General features: G+C 40.4%; 1 protein-coding gene across 3 annotated transcripts in view; it reads right to left on the bottom strand.

The window, feature by feature from the left end:
- The window catches only part of RAD51 (RAD51 recombinase), a 32218-nt gene extending 5471 nt beyond the window's left edge, over positions 1–26747 (bottom strand). The window contains exons 1-6 of one of the 3 annotated variants that reach the window (XM_036247454.1): positions 26645–26734; positions 26181–26220; positions 23074–23211; positions 16020–16137; positions 14586–14677; positions 6078–6172 (exon numbers count right to left, since the gene is read on the bottom strand). In XM_036247454.1, coding sequence (XP_036103347.1) covers positions 6078–6172; positions 14586–14677; positions 16020–16137; positions 23074–23211; positions 26181–26183 — 446 coding nt within the window. In that variant the 5' untranslated portion in view covers positions 26184–26220; positions 26645–26734. Of the gene's footprint in view, positions 1–6077; positions 6173–14585; positions 14678–16019; positions 16138–23073; positions 23212–26180; positions 26221–26644 lie in introns of all 3 variants that reach the window. The other 2 variants (XM_036247447.1, XM_036247461.1) reach the window with 2 other exon arrangements.
- Between the last annotated feature and the right edge of the window lie 956 nt (positions 26748–27703).

Here is a 27703-nt window from a genome sequence, read left to right as displayed (position 1 = left end):
ACAATCTGGAAAAAGTTGGTTGAAAATAAGCATCCTCTCTCATAGTGTTTCCAGAACTTCCTCAAAAGATAAGAATAACCTGGAACACCTGGTAAAAAATAAAAATTCTTGGGCCTAAACAAGACTTAATGAATCAATTTTCAGGGAAGACACATAAAAATTTGTATGCTTAACAAATACCTTAGGCCCTGGCCAGTTTGGCTCAGCGGTTAGAGCGTCGGCCTGCGGTCCGGAGAGACCCGGGTTCGGTTCCCGCTAAGGGCATGTACTTCGGTTGCAGTTTGTCCCCGGCCCTGGTTGGTCGTGTGGGTGGCAGCCACTCGATGTGTCCCTTCACGTCGATGTTTCTCTCTCTCCCTTCCTCTCTCTCCCTCCCACTCTATCTGTACAAGAAATGGAAAAATATCCTCGGGTGAGGATTAAAAAAAACAAAACAAAACAAAAAAAACAAATACCTTAGGTGATTCTTAACATATAAACTTGAAAAACTCAGCTGTATCAAGTCAAGGTTCTGTTACTCTCTCTTTCATAGTACTTAAAAGAACTTTTAAAAAATGTGGTGACACTGTAGCTAGCAACTGTGACCATGGTTTTCAAACTTCAGCAAGCATCTTGATTACCTGGAGAGCTTGTTAAAACAGATCGCTGAATCCTATCCTCAGTCTCTGTTTCTGATTCAGTAGATGACCTACTTTAAGTGTAAAATTCAATGACTTTCTAGTAAATTTGAGAGTTGTACAACTATCATCCAATTTTAGAACATTCCCCTCACACCAAAATGATCTCAAATCTATTTGTAGTTACTTCTATTTCTACTCCCAACCGCAGGCAACCACTTGATCTACTATCCTTATAGATTTTCCCTTTTTGGAAATTTCATATAAATGGAATCATATACAGAATGTCTAGCTTCTATCATCTAGTATGTTTTTGAGGTTCCTCCATATTGTAACACATACTGGTACTTCATTACTTTTTATGGTTGAATAGTATTTCATATATATTGGAAATACATCATGGATAAAAAAATCTTGTATATTCATCGAATCTTGTATATATAATCAGGTGACAGACATGGGTTGTTATCAGTTTTGGAGATTATAACAACACTATAAACATCCACATACACGTCTCTGTATGGACATGTTTTCACATCTTTTGGGTAAATAACCAGAGTGAAACTGCTGCATCATAAGGTAAATTAGTTTGACTGACAGTCTTTTCCAAAGTGACCACCATTTTACATTCTCATCAGCAATGTATTAGGGTTTAAGTTTCTCCACATCCTCCCAACACTTGTTACTTTACAAAAAATATTTTTTTTCTTGATATTTTAGAGAGAGAGGAAGGGAGAGGGAGAGATAGAGACATCGATGAGCGAGAAAGAACATTGACTAGCCACCTCCTGCATGCACTGCACTGGGGATTTGGCCCACAACCTGGGCCTATGCACAGACTGGAAATCAAACCAGTGACCTTTTGGTGCGTAGGTAGATGCTCAACCACTGAGCCACATCGGCCGGGTGTCTATATCTTTTTTTTGTAAATCCTCACTGGAGGATATGTTTAGAGAGAGAGGAAGGGGGAAGGGGGAGAGGGAGGAAAAGGGAGAGAGGGAAAGACAGAGTGAGAGTGAGAGAGAGAGAGAGCGCGCACACGCATGAGAGCGTGCACTGGTTGTCTCCCATACACATCCTGACTGGGGATGGAACCTGCAACATAGGTATATGCCCTAACAGGGAATGACTGGGAATCAAACCCGCAACCTATTGGTGTGCTGGACGATGCTCCAACCAGCCGAGTCACTGGATGAGGGCTTGTAACTATCCTTTTTATTACAGCCATCCCAGTGGTGTATTTCAGCATGATTTAAAATTTTTTCTCTTTATTGATTTTAGAGAGAGAGGGAGAGAGAGAAACATCAGTGAAAGAGAACATTCACTGGCCACTTCCTGCATGCCCCCACTGGGGATCTGGCCCACACCAGGGCATATGTCCGGACCAGGAATCAAACCAGTGACCTCTTGGTGCATGGGTCGATGTTCAACCACTGAGCCATACCAGCCAGACTCACCAGGTTTTTTTTTTTTTTTTATCCTCACCCGAGGACATTTTTCGATATTTTATTCAGATAGAGTGAGAGGGGGAGAGAGAGAAACATCGACGTGAAAGCGACACATCGAGTGGCTGCCACCCACACGACCCAACCAGGGATGGGGACAAACTGCAACCAAGGTACGTGCCCCTAGCGGGAACCGAACCCGGGTCTTTCCAGACCTCAGGCCGACGCTCTAACTGATGAGCCAAACCGGCCAGGGCAGACTCACCAGGTTTTAATTTGCATTTCCTTTGACTAATGATGATGAGTATCTTTCCATGTGCTTATTGGCCGTTTGTATATCTTCTTTAGAGAAATGTCTTTACAAATCTTTGTCCATTTTTTAATTGGGTTAATTCTTTTTTGTTTGTTTGTTTTGTTTTATCCTCACCTGAGGACATTTTTCCATTTTTTATTCAGATAGAGCGGGAGGGAGAGAGAGAGAGAGAAACATCGATGTGAAAGGGACACATTGAGTGGCCACCACCCACACGACCCAACCAGGGCCGGGGACAAACTGCAGCCAAGGTACAAGCCCTGAGCGGGAACTGAACCCAGGTCTCTGTGGACCGCAAGGTGACGCTCTAACCACTGAGCCAAACCGGCCAGGGCAATTGGGTTAATTTTTTATTGTCTGGTTTTAAGAGTTATTTATATATTATGGATACTAGACTCTTAGCAGAGTTTTCTCCTGTTTCTTTTCCTCGCTAAGAGTTATCATTTTAGATCTTATATTTAAGATTATTATCTTAATGCCCTGGCTGGTTTGGGTCAGAGGTTAGTGTGTTGGCCTGCAGACCAAAGAGGCACGGGTTTGATTCCAGTCAAGGGCACATATATCAGTTATAGTTTGGTCCCCGGCCCTGGTTGGGGTCGTGTGGGAAGCAACCAGTCGATGTGCCCCACTCTCACATCGATATTTTTCTCTCTCTCCCTCCCTCCCACTCTATCTGAAGATAAATGAAAAAATATCCTCGGGTGAGAATTTTAAAAAATAAAATAAGATTATCATCTTAAAAAATAATTGTAAATATACGTAACATAAAATTTACCATTTTAACCTTTTAAAAATATACAGTTTAGTGGCAGTAAGTACATTCCTATTGTTTTGCAATTATCACTATTAGAACTTTTTCATTCCAAACTGAAACTCTGTACCCATTAAACAGTAAGTCCCCAATCTCCTCACCCCAGCCCCTGGAAACCACCATTCTAATTTGCCTTTATGAATATGACTAATCTAAGTACTTCATATAAGAGGAATCATACAGTATTCACCTTTATGCAACCAGTTTTTTTCACTTAGTATTTTCAAGGTCCACCCATGCTGTAGCATGTGTGAGAATTTCCTTCCTTTTTGAGACTGAATAATATTCCATTGTATATATATACGCCATTTTGTTCATCCATTCACCTACTGATGGATACTTGGACTGTTTTCAGCTTTTGGCTGCTGTGGATAGCCATTGGTATACAAGTACCTGTTTGAGCCCCTGCTTTCACTTCTTTTGAGTATATAACCAGAATTTGAATTGCTAGATCATATTGTAATTCTAAGTTTAATTTTTTGAGGAATCACCAGACTATTACCCATTTTTAGTTAATTTTTATAGATGGTATAAGGTAAGGGTCTAAATATATTTGCATGTGGATATCCAATTACATTAGCCATTTATCTTAAAAGACTATTATTTTCCTCATTAAATTGCCTTAGTAGCTTTGTCAAAAATCAAACAACTAGCCCTGGCCGGTTTTGCTCAGTGGTTAGAGAACTGGCCTGCGGACCAGAGACCCGGGTTTGGTTCCCGCTAAGGGCACATACTCTCAAAAAAAAAAAAAAAAATCCAGCAACTAAATAACAGGGTTATTTCTGTACTCTCAATTCTACTCCATTGATCCATATATCTATCCTTATGCTAGCACCACACTGTTTACATTATTTTAATTATTGTTGCTTTATAGTAAGTTTTCAAATTGGAAAGACTAAGACCTCCAATTTCACCCCCACCCCCAAATAATGTTTTGGCTATTCTAGGTCCTTGACATTTCCATGTAAATTTTATAATCATATTGTCAATTTCTGCAAAAAAGCTTGCTGGATTTCAATAAGGATTGTTTTGAATCCATAGATCAATTTGAGAGATTATTAATAATCAATTTGAGAGATTATTATCAATCTTTTTTTTTTTTTTTTTTCATCCTCACCGGAGGAAATTTTTCCATTTTTTGTTCAGGTAGAGTGGGAGGGAGAGAGAGGAACAGAGAGAGAGAGAGAGAAACATCGATGTGAAAGGGACACATCGAGTGGCTGCCACCCGCACAACCGACCAGGGCCGGGGACAAACTGCAACCGAGGTACGCGCCCTTAGCGGGAACCGAACCCGGGTCTCTCAGGACCGCAGGCCGACGCTCTAACCGCTGAGCCAAACTGGCCAGGGCATTTATTATCAATCTTAATAGTATTGCATCTTCCAATCCATGACTGTGGAATATTTCTCTATTTATGCAGATTTCAATTTCTCAGTAATGTTTTGTAGTTTTCAGTGGACCAGTCTTGCACTTGTTAAATTACTAAATATTATTATTATTTTTTATCCTTACCCAAGGCCATCTTTCCATTTTCTGTTCAGATAGAGTGGGAGGGAGAGAGAGGGAGAAACATCGATGTGAAAGGGACCCAATAAGGGCCGGAGACAAACTACAACTGAGGTACATGCCCTTAGGGGGAACTGAACCCGGGTCTCTCTGGACCGCAGGCCGATGCTCTAACCACTGAGCCAAACTGACCAGGGCTACTATATATTATTTTTGATGTTACTATGGGTGGGACTGTTCTCTTAATTTTTGAACTGTTCATTGCTAGTACAGAAAAATATTGACACTGTAGCCTACCACCTTACTGAACTAATTTATTTCTAGTAGTTTGTATTTATGTGTGTGTGTAATTTTTTAGGATTTTCTACATATAGGATCATATCATCAGCGAATAAAGAGTTTTGCCTTCCATTGCAATCTGGATACCTTTTATTTTCTTTCCTGACTGCACTGGCTACAGACCTTTAGTACAATGCAGAAAATAAGTGGTGAGAGTGAATACCCTTGCTTTGTTTCTGATATTAAGGAGCAAGCATTCAGACTTTCACCATCAAATATGATGCAAGGTGTAGGTTTTTGCAGTTGCCCTTTATCAGGGCATTTGATAAATGTTCCATGCATTACTGGGAGTGAGATATTGGTCCCCAACTATTATGGCTGAATTGTCTATTTCACTCTTCAATTATGTCAGTTTTTGTTTCACGTATATTTGGGCTCAGTTATTAGATGTGTATGTTTATAATAGTTATACCTTCCTGATGAACTGACCTTTTATTTTATTTAAAAAAAATTTTTTCTTTATTGATTTTAGAGAGAGAGGAAGGGAGAGGGAGATAGAAACATCAATGAGAACATTGATTGGTCGCCTCCTGCATGCCCCCCATTGGGGATGGGACCACAACCTGGGCATGTGCCCTGACCAGGAATCGAACCGCAACCTCTTGATGCATAGGTCGACGCTCAACCACCAAGCCACACTGGCCGGGCTGAACTGACCTTTTAATTAGAAAATGTTCTTCTTTGTCCCTAGTAATATTTTATGTAAATATGTCTTTTTGTCTGATATTAGTGTAGCCACCAAAATTCTCTAATGGTTACCGTTTGCATGTAAATCTTTTTCCATTCTTTTACTTGAAATCTGTTTTGAGTTTTTGAACCTAAAGTGTTTCTCTGGAAGACAGTATATGGTAGGATCTTGTTTTTTTATCCAGTCTGGCAGCAACTCAGATTTCTCACTAAAAAAGAATGCTTTTCTCTACTATATACATGCAACTTTGGCATATGAAGTAATAAGAGAAGACAATACTCTTTAGCCAGACTAATCCTGATAACCACAACAGTGACAGGTACAGCCATACTTCTTTCATCTAATCCAGTAACCTACCTCTCAGCTACTGCTAGTAGCCGTTCTGGCCTAAAGGTACCCTCGGTGTCAATGTACATGGCCTTTCCTTCACCTCCACCTCGGTCAATGGGAAGCTAGAGAGAACAAAAAGATCAGTAGAAATGAACACTGTACTTCTGATATAATGACTAATTTACCCTTGATTCTATAAATCTCCCCCATCTCTAACACTTCGAAGTGACAATCAGAGGTAGGAAGAACGAGCATTCCCTTCTGAGAGAAAGATAGCTAGTAGAAGATACAAAGCTCATTGTGTCCCACAGCACATGAGCTAGAACTCTTGCCAGAGCTACACTGCTTGGAAATATAGTCCAAAGTAGGTGATAAAATTCTATAACTGCGTAACAACATAAGACTAAGCAATCTTCTCAAGTGTACAAACATTTGGAATATCATTTGACTCCCCTTTAAGAAAGAGAGCCTAATCCAATACCCAATTAATTTAGCATGTCCAAACCACACTTACATTTCATTTTATTGAACAGAATTCATTTCTGCGGGTTACTAGAAGAGCTTGGCAATGTCCCTAGGGCATCCCTAGCAAGTTTAATGTATGAGCAAGAAAGAAGAAAAAGGTGTTTGTTCCAACTGTAACATATAGATGTTAAAAATGAACAAAAGGCCCAGCCAGTGTGGCAGTTGAGGTCGCCGGTACAATTCCCAGTCAGGGCACATGCCCAGGTTGTGGGCCAGATCCCCAGTGGGAAGCGTGCAGGAGGTGGCCAATCGATGTTCTTCTCTCATTGATGTTTCTGTCTCTCTCTCTCTCTCTCTCTAAAAATCAATAAAGAAAAAAAAAGAGAAAAAGTAAAATAAATTATAGAAAAAGAAAAGGAAGAAATGCCATGAAAACTATCTCATGAGCTACTCAAGGAAATCTCTGCTTTAGGCTCCCCAGTCCATCCATGCCAGACACCTTTGAGTTCTAAAGATTTTAGGTGAATGATACTAAAGGGTATTTTCCACCCTAAAAATCTCCTGTCCTAAGGTGGAAATTATTATTCACCTTTAAATTCTGAAGAAAATCCCTTAGGACATTTTACATTAAGGCACCAAATTTTCATTCTTTTCCTATTTCCGAAAACAAAAAACCCTTTATTTTAAAAATTAAAAAAATACCCTATGCTTGTATTAAATTTTCAAATACAGAATAAAGTACAGTAAAAATTGAAACCTCTCTTCATCACTCGTCTCCTGGAAATAATCTTCCAGATAATTTTCTATGTATTGTCATACAAGCACTTTTTATTATATGTGGTTCTGACACTATGTGTCCCTCAGAATATTCTCAGTTTCCTTTTCTGTAAAATGTAGATAAAACCCACCTTCTGGGATTGTTTAGAAGATGAAATAATTTACATAAAGTGTTTAGCACAGTGGCTAACAGACAGAAAGCACTTTGAAGACTTAACAATATTTGCCTTGGCCGGTTTGGCTCAGCAGTTAGAGCATAGGCCCATGGACCAATGAGTCTCAGGTTCAATTCTGGACAAGGGCATATATCATGGTTGCAGTTCATCCCCAGCCTTGGTTGGGGTCATGCAGGAGGCAACTAGTTGATGTGGCTCTATCACATTGATGTTTCTCTCTCTTCCCCTCCCTCCCACTCTATCTGATGATAAATAGAAAAGTATCCTCAGATGAGGAATTAAAAAAAAAAAAAAAAAAAAAAAGACAGTATTCTCTACCTCTGGGCATCAACTTTTAGCATATAATCAGTTATGGAAGTCTTTAATTTGAAAAGGGAAAAATGATTGTTATCATTTGGCAGGTTAGCAAAGTCTTTCAAATCATAGAAATCCATGGAAGGAGCAAAGGATATGTATACAACAAAAGACAGTTTTGACAGAGAAAAGGTTTGGAACCACTGGTCAAGAGGACAGAGAGCAGAAGCTGCCTCAGTTTTTGAGGGAGGAGAAAACCTTGACACACTCAGGCTGGGTCCCCAGGAAATAAGTTGAATGAGGCTCTCCTTTCTCTCACTTTCTGGTATCTTTAGTACTAGCATGAGAGGGCTTTCTTTTCTAGCTGGCAGAAGGCAAGAAGGAAGGCCATAGATAGCTGGACACAGGTAGGCAGACTGACAGTAGAGGCATGACAAGGTCCCAGTGTATTGCTGAGCCAGTCTCAAGGGGATGGACTGCATGCTCTGCACTCCAGCCCATTTTGTCTCCTCCATCTTGCTTTCCCAGTGTCACGATAGCCATCTTGTGTTATTGGATTGGCACACCAGCAAGTTTGCTTTTTAATTAACTGCTTGGTACCATAATTTAACTCTTCTTCCTATTTTATAGTAATGCCGGTTGTTTCAAACTTTCACCATTTTCCAATGCTATTGTGTAAATTCTTTTATTTTTTAATCCTCACCCAAGGACATTTTTTCATTTTTTGTTCAGATAGAGTGGTAAGGAGAGAGAAGAAGAGAGAGAGAAACATCAACATGAAAGGGACACATCAAGTGGCTGCCTCCCGCAGGACCCAACCAGGGCCAGGGACAAACTGCAACTGAGGTACGTGCCCTTAGTGGGAACTGAACCTGGGTCTCTCTGGACCTCAGGCTGACGCTCTAACCACTAAGCTAAACCACCCAGGGCTTGTGTAAATTCTTTGTACATTTATCCTTGACCATATGTGAAAAGTTCTGTACGACACATTTTCTGTCAAAGGGCATGTGCCTTTAAAATTGGTACTTAAGTTAAATCATCTTTTCAGAATTTTAAAATTACTCTAAGGCTTTAAGAAAGCATAACCTGCTCATATTTTTGCAACCTAACTGGCTCTTAACTTTTTATAACTTCACCATAACAGAGTTCTAACATATATGGAACTTCACTTCATTAAGATGAAAAAATCTGAACAAATGAGAGCAGATAATGTTTAGATTTAAGTAGTAATCTAACATCCTCTCTACACCTCTGGTTCTAGCTGTTAGACTGGTGAAATGTAATCCTTTCTATTATTAATGAATTAACACTCTGAAAAAGATACTCAGCCACCTGTGAATGCTTAGTTATTTTTACAGGGAGGCTATGTTTATTTGAGAATTTTCTTTCAGTTTATTGTTGACAGGCAGTACTGACTACTTAATAAACATTCCCAGGATAGGATTCTGTTTGTACAACTTAAGAGCATCAGTGTGACATGCTAAGTTCCCTGGTAACTATAACTATTGTGTATTGTACTCTAAATATTTATTCCACATGAATCCCTGTCAGAACAACATAAGGAAAACATTTCAATTTAAATAGGTCATATATCATGTCAAATGACCCATGTGAGGGTGATAATTTAAACAGTACTATTTCCCACCCTGGCCAGTTTGGCTCAGCAGTTAGAGTGTCGGCCTGTGGACCAATGAGTCACAGGTTTGATTCCAGTCAAGGGCAGGTACCTCAGTTGCAGTTTGTCCCCAGCCTTGGCTGGGGTCAGGTGGGAAGCAACCAGTCGATATATCCCTCTCGCATCGATATTTCTCTCTCTCTCCCTCCACTCTATCTGAAGATAAATGGAAAAATATCCTCGGATGAAGATTAAAAATAAACAAACAAACGTACTATTTCCCTTTAGCTAACAATATTCTAATGGTGCTCAGGCAATAAGCTATAGCTTCCACAGCTTACTACCATTCTTCTTCTCAATGATTCTCCCCTATTATCCTGAAAGTTCTCCTATCCCCTAACTCTTCCCTCTGTGGAATTATTTATGAGGAGAGCTAACAATGGCTTAGGTCTACTTGATAACTTGGCTGTCATAAAACATACTATATAACATTTTGGTCTGCAAGGAAAAGATCAGTAGAGCAATTGAGGAAAGAATTAAAATGATGAATGAAAAAGGAAAAGGATGAGAAAAACAGACTATCAAGTTGAGCCTCATGCTGTTAGATAAAATTTTATTTATAAAGAATCAGAATATTTTCCTATGTTTTTATTTATTTATTTTTCTTTATTGATTTGAGAGAGAAAGAAAGGAAGATAGAAACATCGATGAGAGAGAAAGAATATCGAGTGGCCGCCTCCTGCATGCTCCCCACTGGGGATTTGGTCACAACCTGGGCATGTGCCCTGACTGGGAATTGAACCGGCAACCTCTTGGTGCATGGGTTGACGCTCAACCACTGGGCAACACTGGCCAGGCTATTTTATTTAATTTTTAATTAATTTTATTTTACTTATTTTAAAATTTTTATTTATTTACTGATTTTAGAAAGAGAGAAACATCAATTTATTGTTTCACTTATTTATGCATTCATTAGTTGATTCTTGTATGTGCCCTAACCAGGGACTTGAACCCGTAACCCTGGTGTATCAGGACAGTGCTCTAACCAACTGAGCTATCTGGCCAGAGCCAGTATTTTCTTATCTTAAGAAATGGCATTCATTACTTCAACACAGAAATAGTGACTAATAAGGACATATCTGTAATGTAAGAAAAGTAAAGAGACAGATTTTCTTGGGTGACTTGAGAAAATCAGCCTCATTATATTAGTCTCTGTATGTGTGTGTTTTACTAAATGTGAACCCTATGCAAGACACAGGATCCTAACAAAATCTTTATTTTTTATAACACATACCATCTTTAACTATGGCACAGAAGTTGCCCTGGCCAGGTGCTTCAGTTGGTTGGAGCATCGTCTGGTACACCAAAAGGTTGCGAGTTTGATTCCCAGTCATGGCATATTTGGGAGGCAACCAATCAATGTTTCTCTCACATCAATGTTTCTCTCTCTTTAAAAACCAATACATATATATATTTGTTAATCCTCAGCCAAGGATATTTTTCCATTGATTTTTAGATATAGGGGAAGGAAGAAAAGGAGGGAGGGAGAGAGGGAGAAAAGGAGAAAGAGAGAGAAAAACATCAACGTGAGAGGGACACATCTATTGGTTGCCTCCTGTATGATCCTGACTGGGGCAGGGATAGGACCTACAACCCAGCTAAGTGCCCTTGATTGGAAATCGAACCCGTGACCCTTCAGTCTACAGGCCAACGCCCTAACCACCGAGATAAACCTGCAAGGGCAATAAAACATATTTATGTATTTTTTAATCCTCACCTGAGATATTTTTCCAATTTTTTTTTTTTTTCGGACAGAGTGGAAGGTAGGGAGAAACATCGATGTGAGAGGGACACATTGATTGGTTACTTCCTGCATGACCTCAACCAGGGCTGGGGATCGAACCTGAAACTGAGGTACATGCCCTCGACCAGGAATCAAATCTGCAATTCGTTGGTCTTGGGCTGATGCTCTAACTGCAGAGCTAAACCAGCCAGGGCTATTAAACATTTTTAAAACAAGTCTTATGCCCTGGCCGGTTTGGCTCAGCGGTTAGAGCGTTCACCTGCGGTCCGGAGAGACCCGGGTTCGGTTCCCGCTAAGGGCATGTACCTCGGTTGCAGTTTGTCCCCGGCCCTGGTTGGTCGTGTGGGTGGCAGCCACTCGATGTGTCCCTTTCACATCGATGTTTCCCTCTCTCTCTCCCTCCTACTCTGTCTGTACAAAAAATGGAAAAATGTCCTCGGATGAGGATTAAAAAAAAAAAAAAAATTAAAACAAGTCTTATAATTAACTATAGAATAGCATTACATCAATGTAGTAAACATTTTTTACTAAAGTGCTATTTAAAATACAGAATACCCTGGCCAGTTTTTCTCAGTGATTAGAGCATCGGCCTGGGGTCCAGGGAGACCCAGGTTCGGTTCCCACTAAGGGCACATACCTTGGTTGCAGTTTGTTCCCGGCCCTGATTGGGTCGTGAGGGTGGCAACCACTTGATGTGTCCCTTTCACATCAATGTTTCTCTCTCTCTCTCTCCCTCCCACTCTATCTGAACAAAAAATGGAAAAATGTCCCCGGGTGAGGATAAAAAAAAAAATCCTGCTGGAAATTTTTACTTGGTTGTCTCATCACTTCAAACCTACCATCTCTTAACTAACTTGAACTTATCTTTCCATTAAAAACTGTCTCTCATCCCACCAGTATGGCTCAGTGAACTGAACATTGTCTTATGCACTGAGAAGTCCTAGTTGAATTCCTGGTTGGGGCACACGCCTAGTGTGCAGGCTTGATCCCCAGTGAGGGGCGTGGAAGAGGTGGCTAGGCCAATTAATGTTTCTATCTCTTTCTCCCTTCCGCTCTAAAAAAATCAATATATAAAAAATATATTTAAAAAACAAAAAAATATCTCTCCCAAACCCTAGTTAACTAAATTAATACACTGTTCAGCTAAGATACTTATTTTAAAATCTTTATTTATTGATTTTGGGGGGTGGGGAGAGTGAGCGAGCTAATCCACCCGCACAACCAACCAGGGCCGGGGACAAACTGCAACCAAGGTATGCACCCTTAGCAGGAACCGAACCCGGGTCTCTCTGGACCGCAGGCTGCCACTCTAACCGCTGAGCCAAACCAGCCGGCCAGGGCGTAGTGCACACTGTTTTGTTGTTCCACTTATTTATGCATGTATTGGCTGATTCTTGTATGTGCTCTGACTGGGAATCAAACCCACAACCTTGGCATATCAGGACGATGCTCTAACCAACTGAGCTACCTAGCCAGGACTGAGGGGTATTTTTTATTGTTAACCATTAATTGCTGCCCTTTACATCTTCTGACTATATCCCTTCAGTATCACTTTTTTATTTGATCCTCACCTGAGGATATTTGTCCACTGATTTTCGGATAGAGTGGGAGGGAGGGAGGGAGTTGGAGAGAGAAACATCATGTGAGAAAGACACATTGACCAGTTGCCTCCTGCACAACCCCAACTAGGGCTGGGGATCAAATCGAAACTGAGGTACCTGTTCTTGACCAAAATTGAACTCACAACTGCCTGGTCTGTAGCCAGACGCTCAAACCACACACACAAAAAAAAGCCAAACCAGCCAGGGCCAGTATCACTTTTTTAGTTTAGTCTTGCTCAGCGAATGCTTGTAATAACCATATATCAAATATCCTCCACTCTTCCCTCTCCTTTCAAGTCACTGAATAAGGCTGCTACCAGAATATTTCTGAAAATTTTGCTCATGTTATGCTTTAGTTGAAAACACTGAATAATTTCCACTATTTATAGAACCAAGTGTAAGCTTCTTATACTACAATCAAAACCTTCTAAAATATGGTCTTGATGTGTCCTTTTATGGTTTATTTCCTACAACTTTTCCAAATAAAGCCTCTGGACTAGGTAAACGGGTTTATTTATTGTCATCTCAATACATTATGCCTCCCTGTCCTCTGCACTTTTGTTAGTATCATTCCCTATAGTTAAATGTTTTTTAAATTTCTTTACCTGTTCAAGTTTAGCATTCTTCAGGAGTCTGGTCCAATATCTTTTCTCCATAAAGTATTCCATGACTCTTCTAGGGTGAAGTAATCCTTCTCTTTTCCATAAATGGTTATGCTACTTCCTCTATACCATTAATTTTATAATATATCAGACATACCTTAGGATATCTATTCTATCACCTCTACCCCCTCAAGTATTTACTGAGTGCCAAGCACTGATTTAGGCACTAGCAATACTGCAGACAGCAAGCCAGTTAGTTTCGACTCTTATGAAGGTATTGAGAGCATCAGTTCTGAAGTCTGGTTTGATTCTTGTATCTACTATTACTAAATGCAATATGATCTTAGACAATTCTTTAACTCGCTCTTTTCAAATGTGTCTGCAAATAGGAATATAAGTAAAGGAAGAAGAAACTGAAGTTGGTCCATGGAAAGTTTTTCCTAATGGAGATATTAGGCATGTTTGTGTATCAATAGAATAATCTTATACAGAGGTAGAACAGAAAACAGGACTCAAGTCCTTGAGAAGGTGGCAGGCGATCGTAACTAGAGCACATTGGTAGGATAGGCCTTTGAAAGGAAAAAAATTTTCTCCATTGTAACCCAAGATAAGAAAAGGTGGGTATAAGTGTAGGTGGGTTTATAGATTTGATATGAAGAGGCAGTTAGGCCACTGGCTGAGAGTGAGTGTTAAAGAACATGAAGGTTGAAAAAGAAATGATGACGCTGTCTTATTGAGTGGGGGAAAAAGCATGCCCAAGTGGAGAAACTCAGTAGATCTGCCAAGCAGTACTGAATGTTAACCTTAAGTTTGTCATCTTAAATTTAAAGTGAAGCCAATCAGCTTTATGACATGATTTTCCTCCAGTATGAACAGCTCTTTGGGCATAGGCACTGAGAAGACATGGTTCATTGAGAATGGCATCTCTTCAGGTATGGAATATAAATCTGAGGGTATTGGTAAAGGAATGACTTTAATGATGAATCATGGAATCTAGACTAGTGAAGAGGGATGATAAAGAAAGTATTTGAAATCAATGTATGATGTGGGAAAATTGTGCAGTAGAAATATATCTTAACTAGCATATAGGATTCTTGAGGACAGAGAAAGTGCCTTTTATGTCCATCCCAAAAGATGCTTGAAAAGAGTGGAAATGAACTTGTTCTTGCTGATTTGATTCAGTAGAGGCTCAACAGCTCACCTGGCAAGTTACAGCCAAAGTATGACATATTTGTGTCTTCCCAGTTCGGAATTCTCCAAACATCTCTGTGATGGATCCAGTCTCAATTCCTCCTAACAGAGCAATAAGAAACAACTCTTAGCACAACACAAATGTTTAGAAACAGTAATCATAGAAAAGTTCTTGGAGTTCATCAGAAAGATATTTACAGGTGGGTACAGTGGTACAAAAGGGAAGGTTAATACTCAAATTTAAGAGTGATTCCTGAACTCCTGCTATTTTGAATCCAAAAAAGGAAAACGTGAACGATTTGGGGAAGCAGCAAGAATCAAATCTAACTTAGGACAGCAATATTTTCAAATTTTCAAAAACCACAGCTTTCTGCCCTGGTTGGGTAGTTCAATTGGTTAGAGCATTGTCCTGATACTCCAAGGTTGTAGTTTTGATCCCCAGTCAGAGCATACAAGAATTGCCATGGCTGGTATGGGTCAGCAGTTAGAGCATCAGCCTGTGGTCCAGAGAGACCCGGGTTCAGTTTCCACTAAGGGCACGTACCTCAGTTACACTTTGTCCCCAGCCCTGGTTGGGCTGTGCAGGAGGCAGCCACTCGATGTGTCCCTTTCACGTCGATGTTTCTCTCTCTCTCCCTCCTACTCTATCTGAACAAAAAAATGGAAAAATGTCCTCAGGTGAGGATAAAAAAAGAATCAACCAATGCATACGTGGAACAACAAATTGATGTTTCTCTCTCTCTCTCTCCCTCGCTCTCTAAAATAAAAATAAATAATTTTTAAAAACGTGCCCTGGCTGGTGTGGCTCAGTGGTTGGAGCGTCGGCCCGCGGACCAGAGAGTCCTGGGTTCGGTTCCTGCTAAGGGCACGTACCTCGGTTGCAGTTTGTCCCCCGCCCTGGTTGGGGTCGTGTGGGTGGCAACCACTCGGTGTGTCTCTCTCAGGTCGATGTTTCTCTCTCTCTCTCTCTTCCTCCCTCTCTCCCTCCTGCTCTATCTGAAGATAAATGCAAAAATGTCCTCGGGTAAGGATAAAAAATAAAAAAAAAACTTAAAAAAAAAACCCCACAAAACTACAGCTTTACATCAAGTCCTAAAGATTAGTGTACACTACAATGTGGTATTCAAACATGGAGTATTTTAATCAGTCATCAGATTCTCAAACTTGTGTTAAAGTAAAAGGTTAAAATAATTTCTTTAGGCAGAAGAAGCTTACTCTCTGAATATAATATTAAAAGGAGATTAAACTATTTAGCTGGTAGATAATGTTAGTATGTTATAAGTCAGGTCCCTCCCTGCAGCAGTCTTATTTCATCAGTGTGGACATTCTCTCATCTCTTAATCATATCTAACATACAAATTCTACCCATATACTTTAGTTTTGTTCTATGACCTGGGTGCTTTGCTAACTGCAGTTCACAATATAGGATAAGGAATTACTACACCTTGAAGTAGTTTGTCGAGCTCCTTGGAGCCAGTTGTAATCTGTATGATCTCTGATCGCCTTTGGTGGAACTCAGTTGCAGTGGTGAAACCCATTGGAACTAATTTAGCTGCCTCAGTCTGGGAAAAACAAGAAATGTCAGACCAAAAAATAAGCTTACCAAAACAAGACCCAGGCATATAGTAGGAAGAGACAACATCTAACAAATTTCCATCATGATTTCTCTTTAAGAAATCATCAAAATACTATTTTTCTAGTTCTAGGATTACTTTATCTCTTTGGCAACTAAAGGTTAAGCTAATTTAGAGACTCCATGAAGATTAATGTTTAAATGGACAATTCAAGTAATACATTCATATACTTAAAAAAACTATTATAGACACACATAGATGTACTCCATCTGATTTATGACAAATGTGACAATACAGTACAAGGTCCAAAATATATCTAAACATTCATTTCCTGTTCCATTAACCAAAGACTATTAACTCTTAACTTTATTAAATGAAGGTATTTGTCTTTTGATCTACTTCCTCACCTCTGTCAGCTGTTCATTTTCTTTTACCTTTTACTTTTTCTGAGACATTTATATCCTATTTTGTAGTTACTGATATGTCTTCAATGGTCAGTCTATCAGTTGATTCCAAAATCTAAAATTAATGCACTTGCAAATATGTGGGAATTAAACGCTATACTCCTAAATAACCAGAATCAAAGAAGACACCATAAGGGAAATCAGAAAATACTGTGAGATGAATAAAAATAAAGACACAAACACCAAAACTTATGGGATGCAGCAAAAGTTGTGTGTAAAGGAAAATTTATGGGTGTAAATGCCTATATCAGAAAAATCTTAAATAACCTAGCCTTCCACCTTAAGATATTAGAAAAAGAAGAGCGCCCTGGCTGGTTTGGCTCAGCGGTTAGAGCATCTGCCTGCGGTCCGGAGAGACCCGGGTTCGGTTCCCGCTAAGGGCATGTACCTCGGTTGCAGTTTGTCCCCGGCCCTGCTTGGTCGTGCGGGTGGCAGCCACTCGATGTGTCCCTTCACGTCGATGTTTCCCCTTCTCTCCCTCCCTCCCACTCTATCTGTGCAAAAAATGGAAAAATGTCCTTGGGTGAGGATAAAAAAAAAAAAAGAATAGAAAAAGAAGAGCAAATTAAACAGAAACAGAAGGAAGGAAATAAGATTAGAGTATAAACCAGAGAACAAAATTATAATAGAGAAAAATCAACAAAACCAAAGTTGATTCTTTGAAAAAAATCAATAAAATTAATAAATCTTTATGCAAACCCCATCCCCACCAAAGACTAAAATCAGGAATAAAAAAGGGGACATCATTATTAATCTAACAAAAATAAAACGATGCCAATAAATAACTTAGACAAAATAGGCAAATTTCTAGAAAGACTCAAACTAGCAAATTCAAGTAGAAGAATCCAAGTCAAGGCACCAAAAGATCAGTAGAACTTGAGTCTAAATTCAGTAAAATTAATAATCTGAGTCTGACTACCAAAAAAATAGAAAACGAAAATATGAATAGATCAATATCAAGTAAAGAGATTAAACTTATACTTTAAAAACTTTCTCTAAACTTCTCTATATTTTTCTTCTTTACTGATTTTCGAGAGCGAGGAAGGGAGAGGAAGAGGGAGAGTGAAACATCAATGAGAGAGAACATTGATTGGCCACCTCTTGCATGCCCCCCACTGGGGATTGGACCCACAACTTGGCATGTGCCCTGATGGGGAACTGAATCGATGAACTCTGGGTACATGGGTCGATGCTCAACCACTGAGCAACACTGGCCGGGCTTGAGTTGGAACCACTCTAACCTAGATCCTATGTTTTTCCACCTTCATTTTGGTAAAGTATATCCCCAAGTAACTTCCTAAGAAAAAGTGGGTGAGAGAAAAATGTTCTGAATTCTTATATTTCTGAAAATGTTTTATTCTGCCCTAATATTTGATTAATAATATTGCTATAAATAGAATGCTATGTTTAAGATTATTTTCCCTCAGAGCTTTAAAAGTATTGCTCTACCTGCTTCTACTATACAGATTTCTGATAGAAAATGTGCTTTCTGATTGTTGTTCCTTCCTTTTTTCTCTCTGAAATCTTTTCAGAATCTTCTCTTCATGATTGGTATACTGAAATTTCACACTGATCTATCTAGGTGTTGGTCTTTGATACTCCATGGGGTCTTACTATGTAAGACTTCTGCTTCCCTTTAACTCTGTCAAGGTTTATTGTGTTATTTCTTTGAGAATTTCTTTCGTTCTATTTTCTGTAATCTCTCTTCTTGTAACTTCTACTAATCTTCAGGATGAATGAAGATTTAGAAAATAAAATCACCAAAGAGAGTGGAGAAAAAACTATACATCAATATTGAAATCTAGTTAATGTATGCTAAGATATTTAGGGAAAATGTACTAATATCTGTAACTTCCTTTGAAAAGCATAAAAAATATCCAAGACGGACTGACTGCTAGATAGAGAGATAAACAGAGAGGTGATAAAGCAAGCATGTTAATAATGTTAACAAGTATCATAATGTTAATGGTATAGTCTAGGTCAGTGGTTCTCAGTTCCTTATTTTGTGGCGACCCCCAACCATAAAATTATTTTAGTTGCTACTTCTTAACTGTAATTTTGCTACTGTTACATCTTAGGCGACCCCTGTGAAAGGGTCATTTGACCCCCAAAGTGGTCGCGACCCAAAGGTTGAGAACCGCTGGTCTAGGTGGTGGGTATATAATTGTTCATTGTATAGTTCTTTCTAAGTTGAAAATTTAATAACAAAATGTTGAGAAAACTCAGAAGGAGATGCTTTACCTACTTTTCATTTTATTCCCTACATTTTCTAGTCTATGAGTTCTTAAAGGAACAGAATATTATAACCAAAGTGAAATTTGAAATAAAAAACCATCTAATTGCGTAACCTAGCAGAACTTTACTTCTATTCTTACACTTAACATAATAAGCTTGCTTTCATCTGTGCTAGGTAGAAGTGTTTAGAAGTTTTCAATAGCCAAGAACTATCAACCCTTGGACACAAGACATAAGATAGCAAGTAAAAGGAAAATATTACAAAAATATCCATGCTGAATCTGTCAGTGCTATGATAGTATACCAAGCAAGAAAGAATAGCTCAATAAAAGCCACTAACAATTTCTTTAAACTGAAAATGTGGAAAAAGCCACAGGAGAATCTGGCACCTTCTGAATTGCTTCATTCACAGTATCATTCTCTCACCTATTCTGATTTATATTCTGAATTTGGATTTCTTTTCTTGAGTCTCCTTTCATCTTCTATCACCATATATTTGACTCCCTTTACCCTTTACTATCTCCCACCCCCTTTCCCTCTGGTAACCACCATTCTGTTGTCTGTGTCTAAGTTTCAGATTTATATCCCACATATGAGTGAAATCATATAGTTCTTAGCTTTTTCTGACTGACTTATTTCACTAAACATAATGTTTCCAAGGTCCCAGATCATGAATCACAGAAATGTACACTTGAAACTTATATAATCTTATTAACCAATGTCACTCCAATAAATTTAGTAAGAAAAATAAAAATAAATAATTCTGGAGATAGTTTCCTTTCTCCATTGTGACTATGGATATTCTTGCTGAAAAGTCTCAATTCCAAGATTTTGGGGGAATGGGAGGGAATAGCCACAGTACTGAATAAATTTTATTTAGCCTTTAAAAGTAAATAGCACAGGCACGTACCTCGGTTGCAGTTTGTCCCCGGCCCTGGCTGGGTTGTGTGGGTGGCAGCCACTAGATATGTCTCTTTCACATTGATGTTTCTCTCTCTCTCTCTCTCCCTCTCCTACTCTATCTGAACAAAAAATGGAAAAATGTCCTTGGGTGAGGATAAAAAAAAAAGTAAATAGCACAAATTGCAAAAAATAAAAATATAATAAAAATTTAAAACACCTGTAAGGAAAAATAAATAAAAGTAAATATGACCAGCCGGTGTGGCTCAGTGGCAGAGTGTCAACCCACGCGCCAAGAGGTTGCTGGTTCGATTCCCGGTGAGGGCACATGCCCAGGTTGGGAGCATGCAGGAGGTAGCCAATCAATGTTCTCTCTCATCGATGTTTCTATCTCTCTCCCCCTCCCTTCCTCTCTCTCTCTAAAATCAATAAAAAAAATAAATTAAAAAAAATAAATAGCACAATCTTTACTCACCAGAAATTCACAATATAAAATGTCTGAAATCAACAGGACAAATATATAAAAAGACATATCTATATCATTTCGCACATCTCATTTCACTTATTACAGGTTTGTATGTTTTCACCGAAGGAGAACATTAATTTGACTTCTAAAACTAAGAAGGTCTTACAAGGCATAAATAAAGATCCTGTCAGGATTTGTTCAGCCACAAAAACTGATGTTCAAAAATAAACAACAAATAGACTTTAGGGACACCTACTGGCTTAGTCAATATCACAGTCTTACAATAAGGTATTAGGGACTCAGAACTCTTACTTCTAATTAAGTCACCACTTCAAACATTCTTTTTTTTTTCTCCTCACCCGAGGACATTTTTCCATTTTTTGTTCGAATAGAGTGGGAGGGAGAGAGAGAGAGAGAAACATGGACACGAAAGGGACACATTGAGTGGTTGCCACCCACACGTCCCAACCAGGGATGGGGACAAACTGCAACCGAGGTATGTGCCCTTAGTGGGAACCGAATCCGGGTCTCTTTGGCCCACAGGCCGACGCTCTAACAGCTGAGCCAAACCGGCCAGGGCCAAACATTCTTTTTGAGTAATCCAATAAATGACATCTTTCCTCTCAAACTAAGAATTCCTTATGATTTTTGAGCCCTGACTAAATTACTATTACATAGTGGTACTAAATAAATGGAGTAACAGCTCTGCCAGTGCTGAAAAATTCAAAGCTCTTCGTATAAAACCCAATAAAACAGAATTTACTGGGCGCTGTATGTATTGTGTGTTTAAGATATTAAATAAGTATACACATAAATCTCAGATGTCCATTTGAGTAAGTTACATAGCAAAACTACATGTACCCAATAACAAAGAATGTACTCTTTTGCAAGATTCTTTAGCTTTTACAAGATTATTTTTCAGAGAAAATTTCTGTAAAACTGTATGTTTTATGTGGATTAATAGCAGTAAAACAAGTAATACTGGCTCTACTTTTCTTTCTCCATGTCATTATGAAGGCAAAATGATAACATGTGAAAGCAATGGGATTTCAAAGTTAAAGTGCTTTATAAGGGATTTCGGTGAAGCCAGTAAAATCACTTTTTTCTCATTTATTAAGATATTAAAAAAACCAAGTGTATGATAAGAAACCACACCCTCTTATCATTATTAAAGAATCTTGCCTGTGATTAGTTCACTAACAAATTATACATACTGAGGGTCTAATTAATATGACTTTAATATTCAAGCAATAAAAATAGCTTTTCTATTTGAAACGAAAATATGTTTATTATAGAAAATGTAGCCCTGGTTGGTTTCTCAGTGGTTAGAGCGTTGGCCTGCAGACAAGGGCATGTACCTCAGTTGCAGTTCAGCCCCCAGCCCTGGTTGGGGTCGTGCAGAAGGCAGCTAGTCAATATGTCTCTCTCACATCAATATTTCTCTCTCTCTTTCTCTCTTCCACTCTGTTGGAAAATATCCTTGGGTGAGAATTAAAAAAAAAAAAGTAGAGCCCTGGCCAGTTTGGCTCAGCGGTTAGAGCGTCGGCCTGCGGTCTGGAGAGACCCGGGTTCGGTTCCCGCTAAGGGCACGTACTTCGGTTGCTCGGTTGCAGTTTGTCCCCGGCCCTGGTTGGTCATGCGGGTGGCAGCCACTCGATGTGTCCCTTCACGTCGATGTTTCTCTCTCTCTCTGTCCCTACCTCTCTCTCCCTCCCACTCTATCTGTACAAAAAAAGGGAAAAATATCCTCGGGTGAGGATAAAAAAATAAATAAAATAAAATAATGTTTAAAAAAAATAAAAATAAAAAGTAGAGACCTCAAAAAATTGAGGCAAAAATAAAAATTGCTTATATTCTTCCCATTCAAAAGTAACATTAATATTTGTGTATTTGTGATTGTGCTATATATTTATAAATACATTTTTAAAAACAAAAATCAATCATGTATGTAGTATGTGTGTGCATACATACACAACACGTTTTAACATTTCTTGTATCAAAAACATTATCCTGTGTCAATATTCTTCTAAACTTTTCCCCCTTTTCTTTTCTTTATTGATTTTTAGAGAGAGAGGAAGAGATAGAAACATCAATAAGAGAGAACATCAATTGGCCGCCTCCTGCATGCTCCCAACTGGGTGGGGATTGGGCCCACAACCTGGGCATGTGCTCTGACCGGGAATTGAACTGGCGACCTCTTGGTGCATAGCTCAATGCTCAACCACAGAGTCACATCAGCTGGGCTTCTTTGAAACTGTTTTATGTGACTGCATTCAAAAGAATATTTCTTTTTTATTTATTTATTTTTTGTTAATCCTCACCAGAGGATATTTTTTCCATTGAATTTTAGAGAGACTGGAAGGGGGGCGGGGGGCATTGATGTGAGAGAGACATCTACAGGTTGCCTCCTGCACATACCCTGACCCAGCCAAAGATCAAACCTGCAACCTATGTACATGCCCTTGACTGGAATCAAACCCATGACCCTTTGGTATGCAGGCCAATGCTACAACCACTCAGCAACACTGGCCAGGGCTGAAGAATATTTCTAAGGTATGAGGTCATAGTATCTAGAAAGATAAAGTATATACCACTCATTGCTGGTGGGAATGCAAATTGGTAGTCAACTTGAGAGCATTTATGTCATAACCTATGATACTGCAATTCCTTAGAGAAAAATCCAATTTATTCAAGAAGGCACATACAGAGATAATTAACTGGTAATGATGCTGTCACCCCTGGAAAGGGGAACAAGATGACACAACAAGGAATGGAAGGAGGAAGACCACCACCTTTCACTGTATACCCTTTTGTACTACTCCCTCCAGTGCCTTCCTAGGTCACGTAAGCAGTTCTTACCAGAATTTTATCGGCTTTGGCTTCACTAATCCCCTTAATATTTATCAGTTCCTTCTTTGGTGCATAGGCAACAGCCTCCACAGTATGGAATCCAGCTTCTTCCAATTTCTTCACATCATTGGCACTTATGCCACATTGCTGCAAGTGAAGAAAATGGATAAATTTAAACTTCAGTTTTCTCATCTGTCTAATGTAAGTATTTGCCCTACCTATTTCATGGAGCTGTCTGGAAGAACTGTGATATTATATGCAAAAGCTTTGAAAAGTGTGCCCTACATATAAGGCATGTAATAAAAAAATTATCACAACCAGGAGATTTTATCTAGCACTATCACATGTACATTAAAATGGACTCACCCTGGCCGGTTTGGCTCAGCGGTTAGAGCGTCCGCCTGCGGTCCGGAGAGACCCGGGTTCGGTTCCCGCTAAGGGCATGTACCTTGGTTGCAGTTTGTCCCCGGCCCTGGTTGGTCATGCGGGTGGCAGCCACTCGATGTGTCCCTTTCACATCGATGTTTCCCTCTCTCTCTCTTCCTCTCTCTCCCTCCCACTCTATCTGTACAAAAAATGGAAAAATGTCCTTGGGTGAGGATTAAAAAAAAATAATAAAAAAAAATAAAAATAAATAAAATAAAATAAAATAAAATAAAATGGACTCATCATCAATTGGGTTTAAACCAGTAACTTCCAACTACTGGAAATTGTAACTCTCAATGTCTTATGACTGGGATGCTAAATGAACTCTGAGACCCTGGGTCCAAAAGGCCACTGTAAGCCAGTATTTCCCAATGTTTTTCGCATCAAGCACACATAAAAAAAATGATATTTTTTATACTACACTGGGGTTAACAGATGAGGCTGCCCCAGAGCTGAGGGGAGCACTATCTTAGCATATCAATAATCTTTAAAAACAAAAAAATCTTTTTGTAACACAATGACTAGAAGACTCTGCTCTAAAAACAGATGATTTTGTACACCAATTCTCAAACAAACCATTTCTTTCTCCCTATATACAAAGTCAGCTTTGGTTTTTATTAGCCATCGAAAGCACGGCTTCTGGGAGAGTATGAGTTAGTGGGGGGATGTGTATGTATTAGGGAGTCAGGGAAGCTTTGGGAGATGAGAGAATGGTATCTGCCATAGAAACCTTGTCTGTATTTAATATTTAGGCAATAAGTAATACACATATATGCATATAGAGATGCTCATGCCCTGGCTAGTTTGGCTCAGCGGTTAGAGCATCGGCCTACGGGCCAATGAGTTGCGGGTTCGATTCTGGTCAAAGGCACATACCTCGATTAGGATTCGTCCCCAACACTGGTTGGGGTCGTGCGGGAGGCAGCCACTCGATGTGTTGCCTTTACATCCATGTCTCTCTCTCTCTCTCCCTCCCACTCTATCTGAACAAAAATGGAAAAATGTCCTCGGGTGAGGATTTAAAAAAAAAAAAAAAAAGGTGCTCATGATACTGAAAGTTATGACTCTGAACTTTCTAATGTTTATCACAAACCTGTTGGTAACGTCTGGAGTCTTGAAGCTTAGCGGGAGCTAGAAAGACTATGTGGAAGAGACAAAGAATGGAGGATTTCTCTTCTACTTCTTTCAGCCCATGTACCAGCACTCACACAGGATCCTCCATACAATGAGCAGAAATAGTGTAAGGCTCCAGCTTTGGTGCTTGATGTTCTTGTGCAGAGTTCTGAATTACAGCCTGGCTCTAATGAAACAGGCCCATAAGCCAGGGCAAGTGAAATAGGCAAACTGAGACAGATAGCTGAACAAACTGGTCATCTCCCTAGAAATGACATCTAGGCCTCAGTTATATTTCAGCTCCAGACCCAGAAAACCAGGTGGGGGACACCAGAACCAGCTGCAGTGACTAACTACCTCCTGTCCTGACAATGACCAATCAATGGAGACCACGACCCTGAAGGAGCACACCTAGAAAACTGATGAATATTCTGCTGAAACTTTCCCCAGAGACTTCTCCTAAAATTCTCACCTGCAAGTGAGAGATGAAAGCCTCAAGACAAAGAACCCAGGCAGCGCTCTCCAGCCTGGTAGGGAGAGCATGTCCACGCCCCCCCCCCCCCCTCTTCCGGGGGCATGCATCTCCTAAACTCTAAGGGGCCTCATGAGGCTTGCAACCAGGGGAGCAATGGGCAGCAGCAGTTGGTCCCAGACAAATCCCCTGAACCTGTCTCCAAGGCCCCCTTTTCTCTGACTTTTTTTTTTAATCCTTACCTAAGGATATCATTGCTTTTAAGATAGAGTGGAAGGGGGAGGGAGAGAGGGAGGGAGAGAGAAGGAGAGAGAGGGAAAGGGAGGGAGAGAGAGGGAGAGAGAAGGTGAGAGGGATACATCAATTGATTGCCTCCTGCACAACCCTCACTGGGGCCTGGGATCAAACCTACGACCCAGGTAGGTGCCTTTGACTGGAAAATGAACCCCACGACCCTGACGCCTTGCTCTAACTGCCGAACCAAACTGCCAGGGCTTCTCTTTTTTTTTTTTTAATCCTCACCTGAGGACATTTTTCCATATTTTGTTCAGATAGAGTAGGAGGGAGAGAGAGAGAAACATCGATGTAAAAGGGACACATCGAGTAGCTGCCACCCGCATGACCCAACCAGGGCCGGGGACAAACTGCAACCGAGGTATATGCCCTTAGCGGGAACCGAACCCAGGTCTCTCTGGACTGCAGACCGATGCTCTAACCACTGAACCAAACCGGCCAGGGCTTCTCTGACTTCTTAATGAGCCAAAGCAGACTAGCCTTGGCTCACTTCCTTAGCCCTTTCTCGTTTCACATCCCCAGCTTTAATAAACATCCTCTAAAATTCACCTGGACTAATGTGAAATTTTTCCTGCACAAAGTCAAGAACCCACACACTACCGCCTGGCTCTAGACAGACCCGTTCAGGGCCAGGTCTCCTTCCCCATAACACTTATACCTTAACAACTACAAATGCTTCTCCCTGATCATGACAGCTGTCTTGCCATTAACTTCAGCACATACTTGAGTCTCTCCTCCCTGCATCACTGGCCAGGCCAGTGTAATACCTTGGACTGTAATTTAATACTTAATACAAACAGCACACTCTTACCATGGTCTTAGGGCTTTTCTTAGTTTCTGACAATCCAGCTCTGAGAAAGAAAAGTGATGAAGTAGGAGGAGAATTCTCGACAAAAGAAGACATCTAAGATGTTTAGCCTTTCCACAGGACCCTTGACAACCCTTCTGAAAACTAATTTGAGTCTTGACCATAGGCAGTAAAGCAATGATTTACTCAGTGGTTCTCAACCTTCCTAATGCCATGACCCTTTAATACAGTTCCTCATGTTGTGGTGACCCCCCAATCATAAAATTATTTTTGTTGCTACTTCATAACTGTAATTTTGCTACTGTTATGTCTTAGGCGACCCCTGTGAAAGGGTCGTTTGACCCCCAAGGGGGTTGTGACCCCACAGGTTGAGAACCGCTGATTTACATAAAGGCTATGATTTCTCCCAATAGGTAGAAGAATCTAATAAAGCTTTAAAATTCCCCAATTAACAACTAAGCACATACCTCTAATCGTGAAATAGGTTGCGGGCCAAAGTTCTCTTCTTCCACTGAAGTATCTGCATTTGCTTCAAGTTGCATCTGCATAGCCATTACTCAGTGCTCAATACTGAAAAATACAGATGGTCATCAGGAAGAACACTAGAGGAAGTACAGAGCTGCAAACTTAGTTTTTTATTTTTTTAATGTCTTCATTGATTTTTTTTGAGAGAGAGGAAGGGAGAGAGAGACAGAAACATCGAGGTGAGGGAGAAACATAGATAGGCTGCCTCCTGTACACCCCCCACCAGGGATGAGCCCGAAACTTGGGCATGTGCCCTGACCGGGAATCAAACAGGACCTCTCAGTCCATGGGACCATACTCAACCCACTGAGCCACACCAGCGGGGGCAAACTTAGTTTTGCAATAAATTTCTTTAAGAAATTACTTGGTAGTCCCGCCGGTGTGGCTCAGTGGTTGAGCGTGGACCCCACGCACCGAGAGGTGGCCGGTTGGATTCCCGGTCAGGGCACATGCCCAGGTTGTGGGCCGGGTCCCCAGTGGGGGGCATGCAGGAGGGAGGCAGCCAATCGATGTTCTCTCTCATCGAGGTTTCTCTCTCCCTCCCTCGCTGGCTCTCTCAAATCACTAGAGAAAAAGTTAAATAACAAATAATTCCCTAGGCATCACGTGAACGGTCTTCCGATTAGAGAACTGGCAACTGGAGTAAGCAAAGCATGGTGTCATGGAGGGCTGGCCCGAAACCGGAAACCCTGGCTCTAACATACAACAGCTGAGATTTTGAGTCTCTACAGTCTCTGGATCTCGACGTCCTCGCCACGCCCACAAACTGGGTGCTGGAAATGAAGGCCTCACTAAGTCCCCCAGCTCGCAAGATGAGTCCGCTTCTGTTCTCGCCGCCACGAGCTCCGAGGTCGTTTGGTCCCGCGCGCGCCCCTGCCTCACTTGCCGCGGAGGGGCCCATAAGCCGGCTTTGGGAGCCCCGGCCCGGCCCGGCCTGGCTAACGGCGGGACGCACCTGGCGGTGGAAAGGGACCCCGTCTGCGCCCGACACACTCACCCGG

The sequence above is a fragment of the Molossus molossus genome, unplaced genomic scaffold (assembly GCF_014108415.1).
Source record: "Molossus molossus isolate mMolMol1 unplaced genomic scaffold, mMolMol1.p scaffold_m16_p_1, whole genome shotgun sequence".
Classification (NCBI taxonomy): Eukaryota; Metazoa; Chordata; class Mammalia; order Chiroptera; family Molossidae; genus Molossus; species Molossus molossus.
Note: the sequence above shows the minus strand (reverse complement) of the source record. Positions and strands in the feature narration are given on the sequence as shown.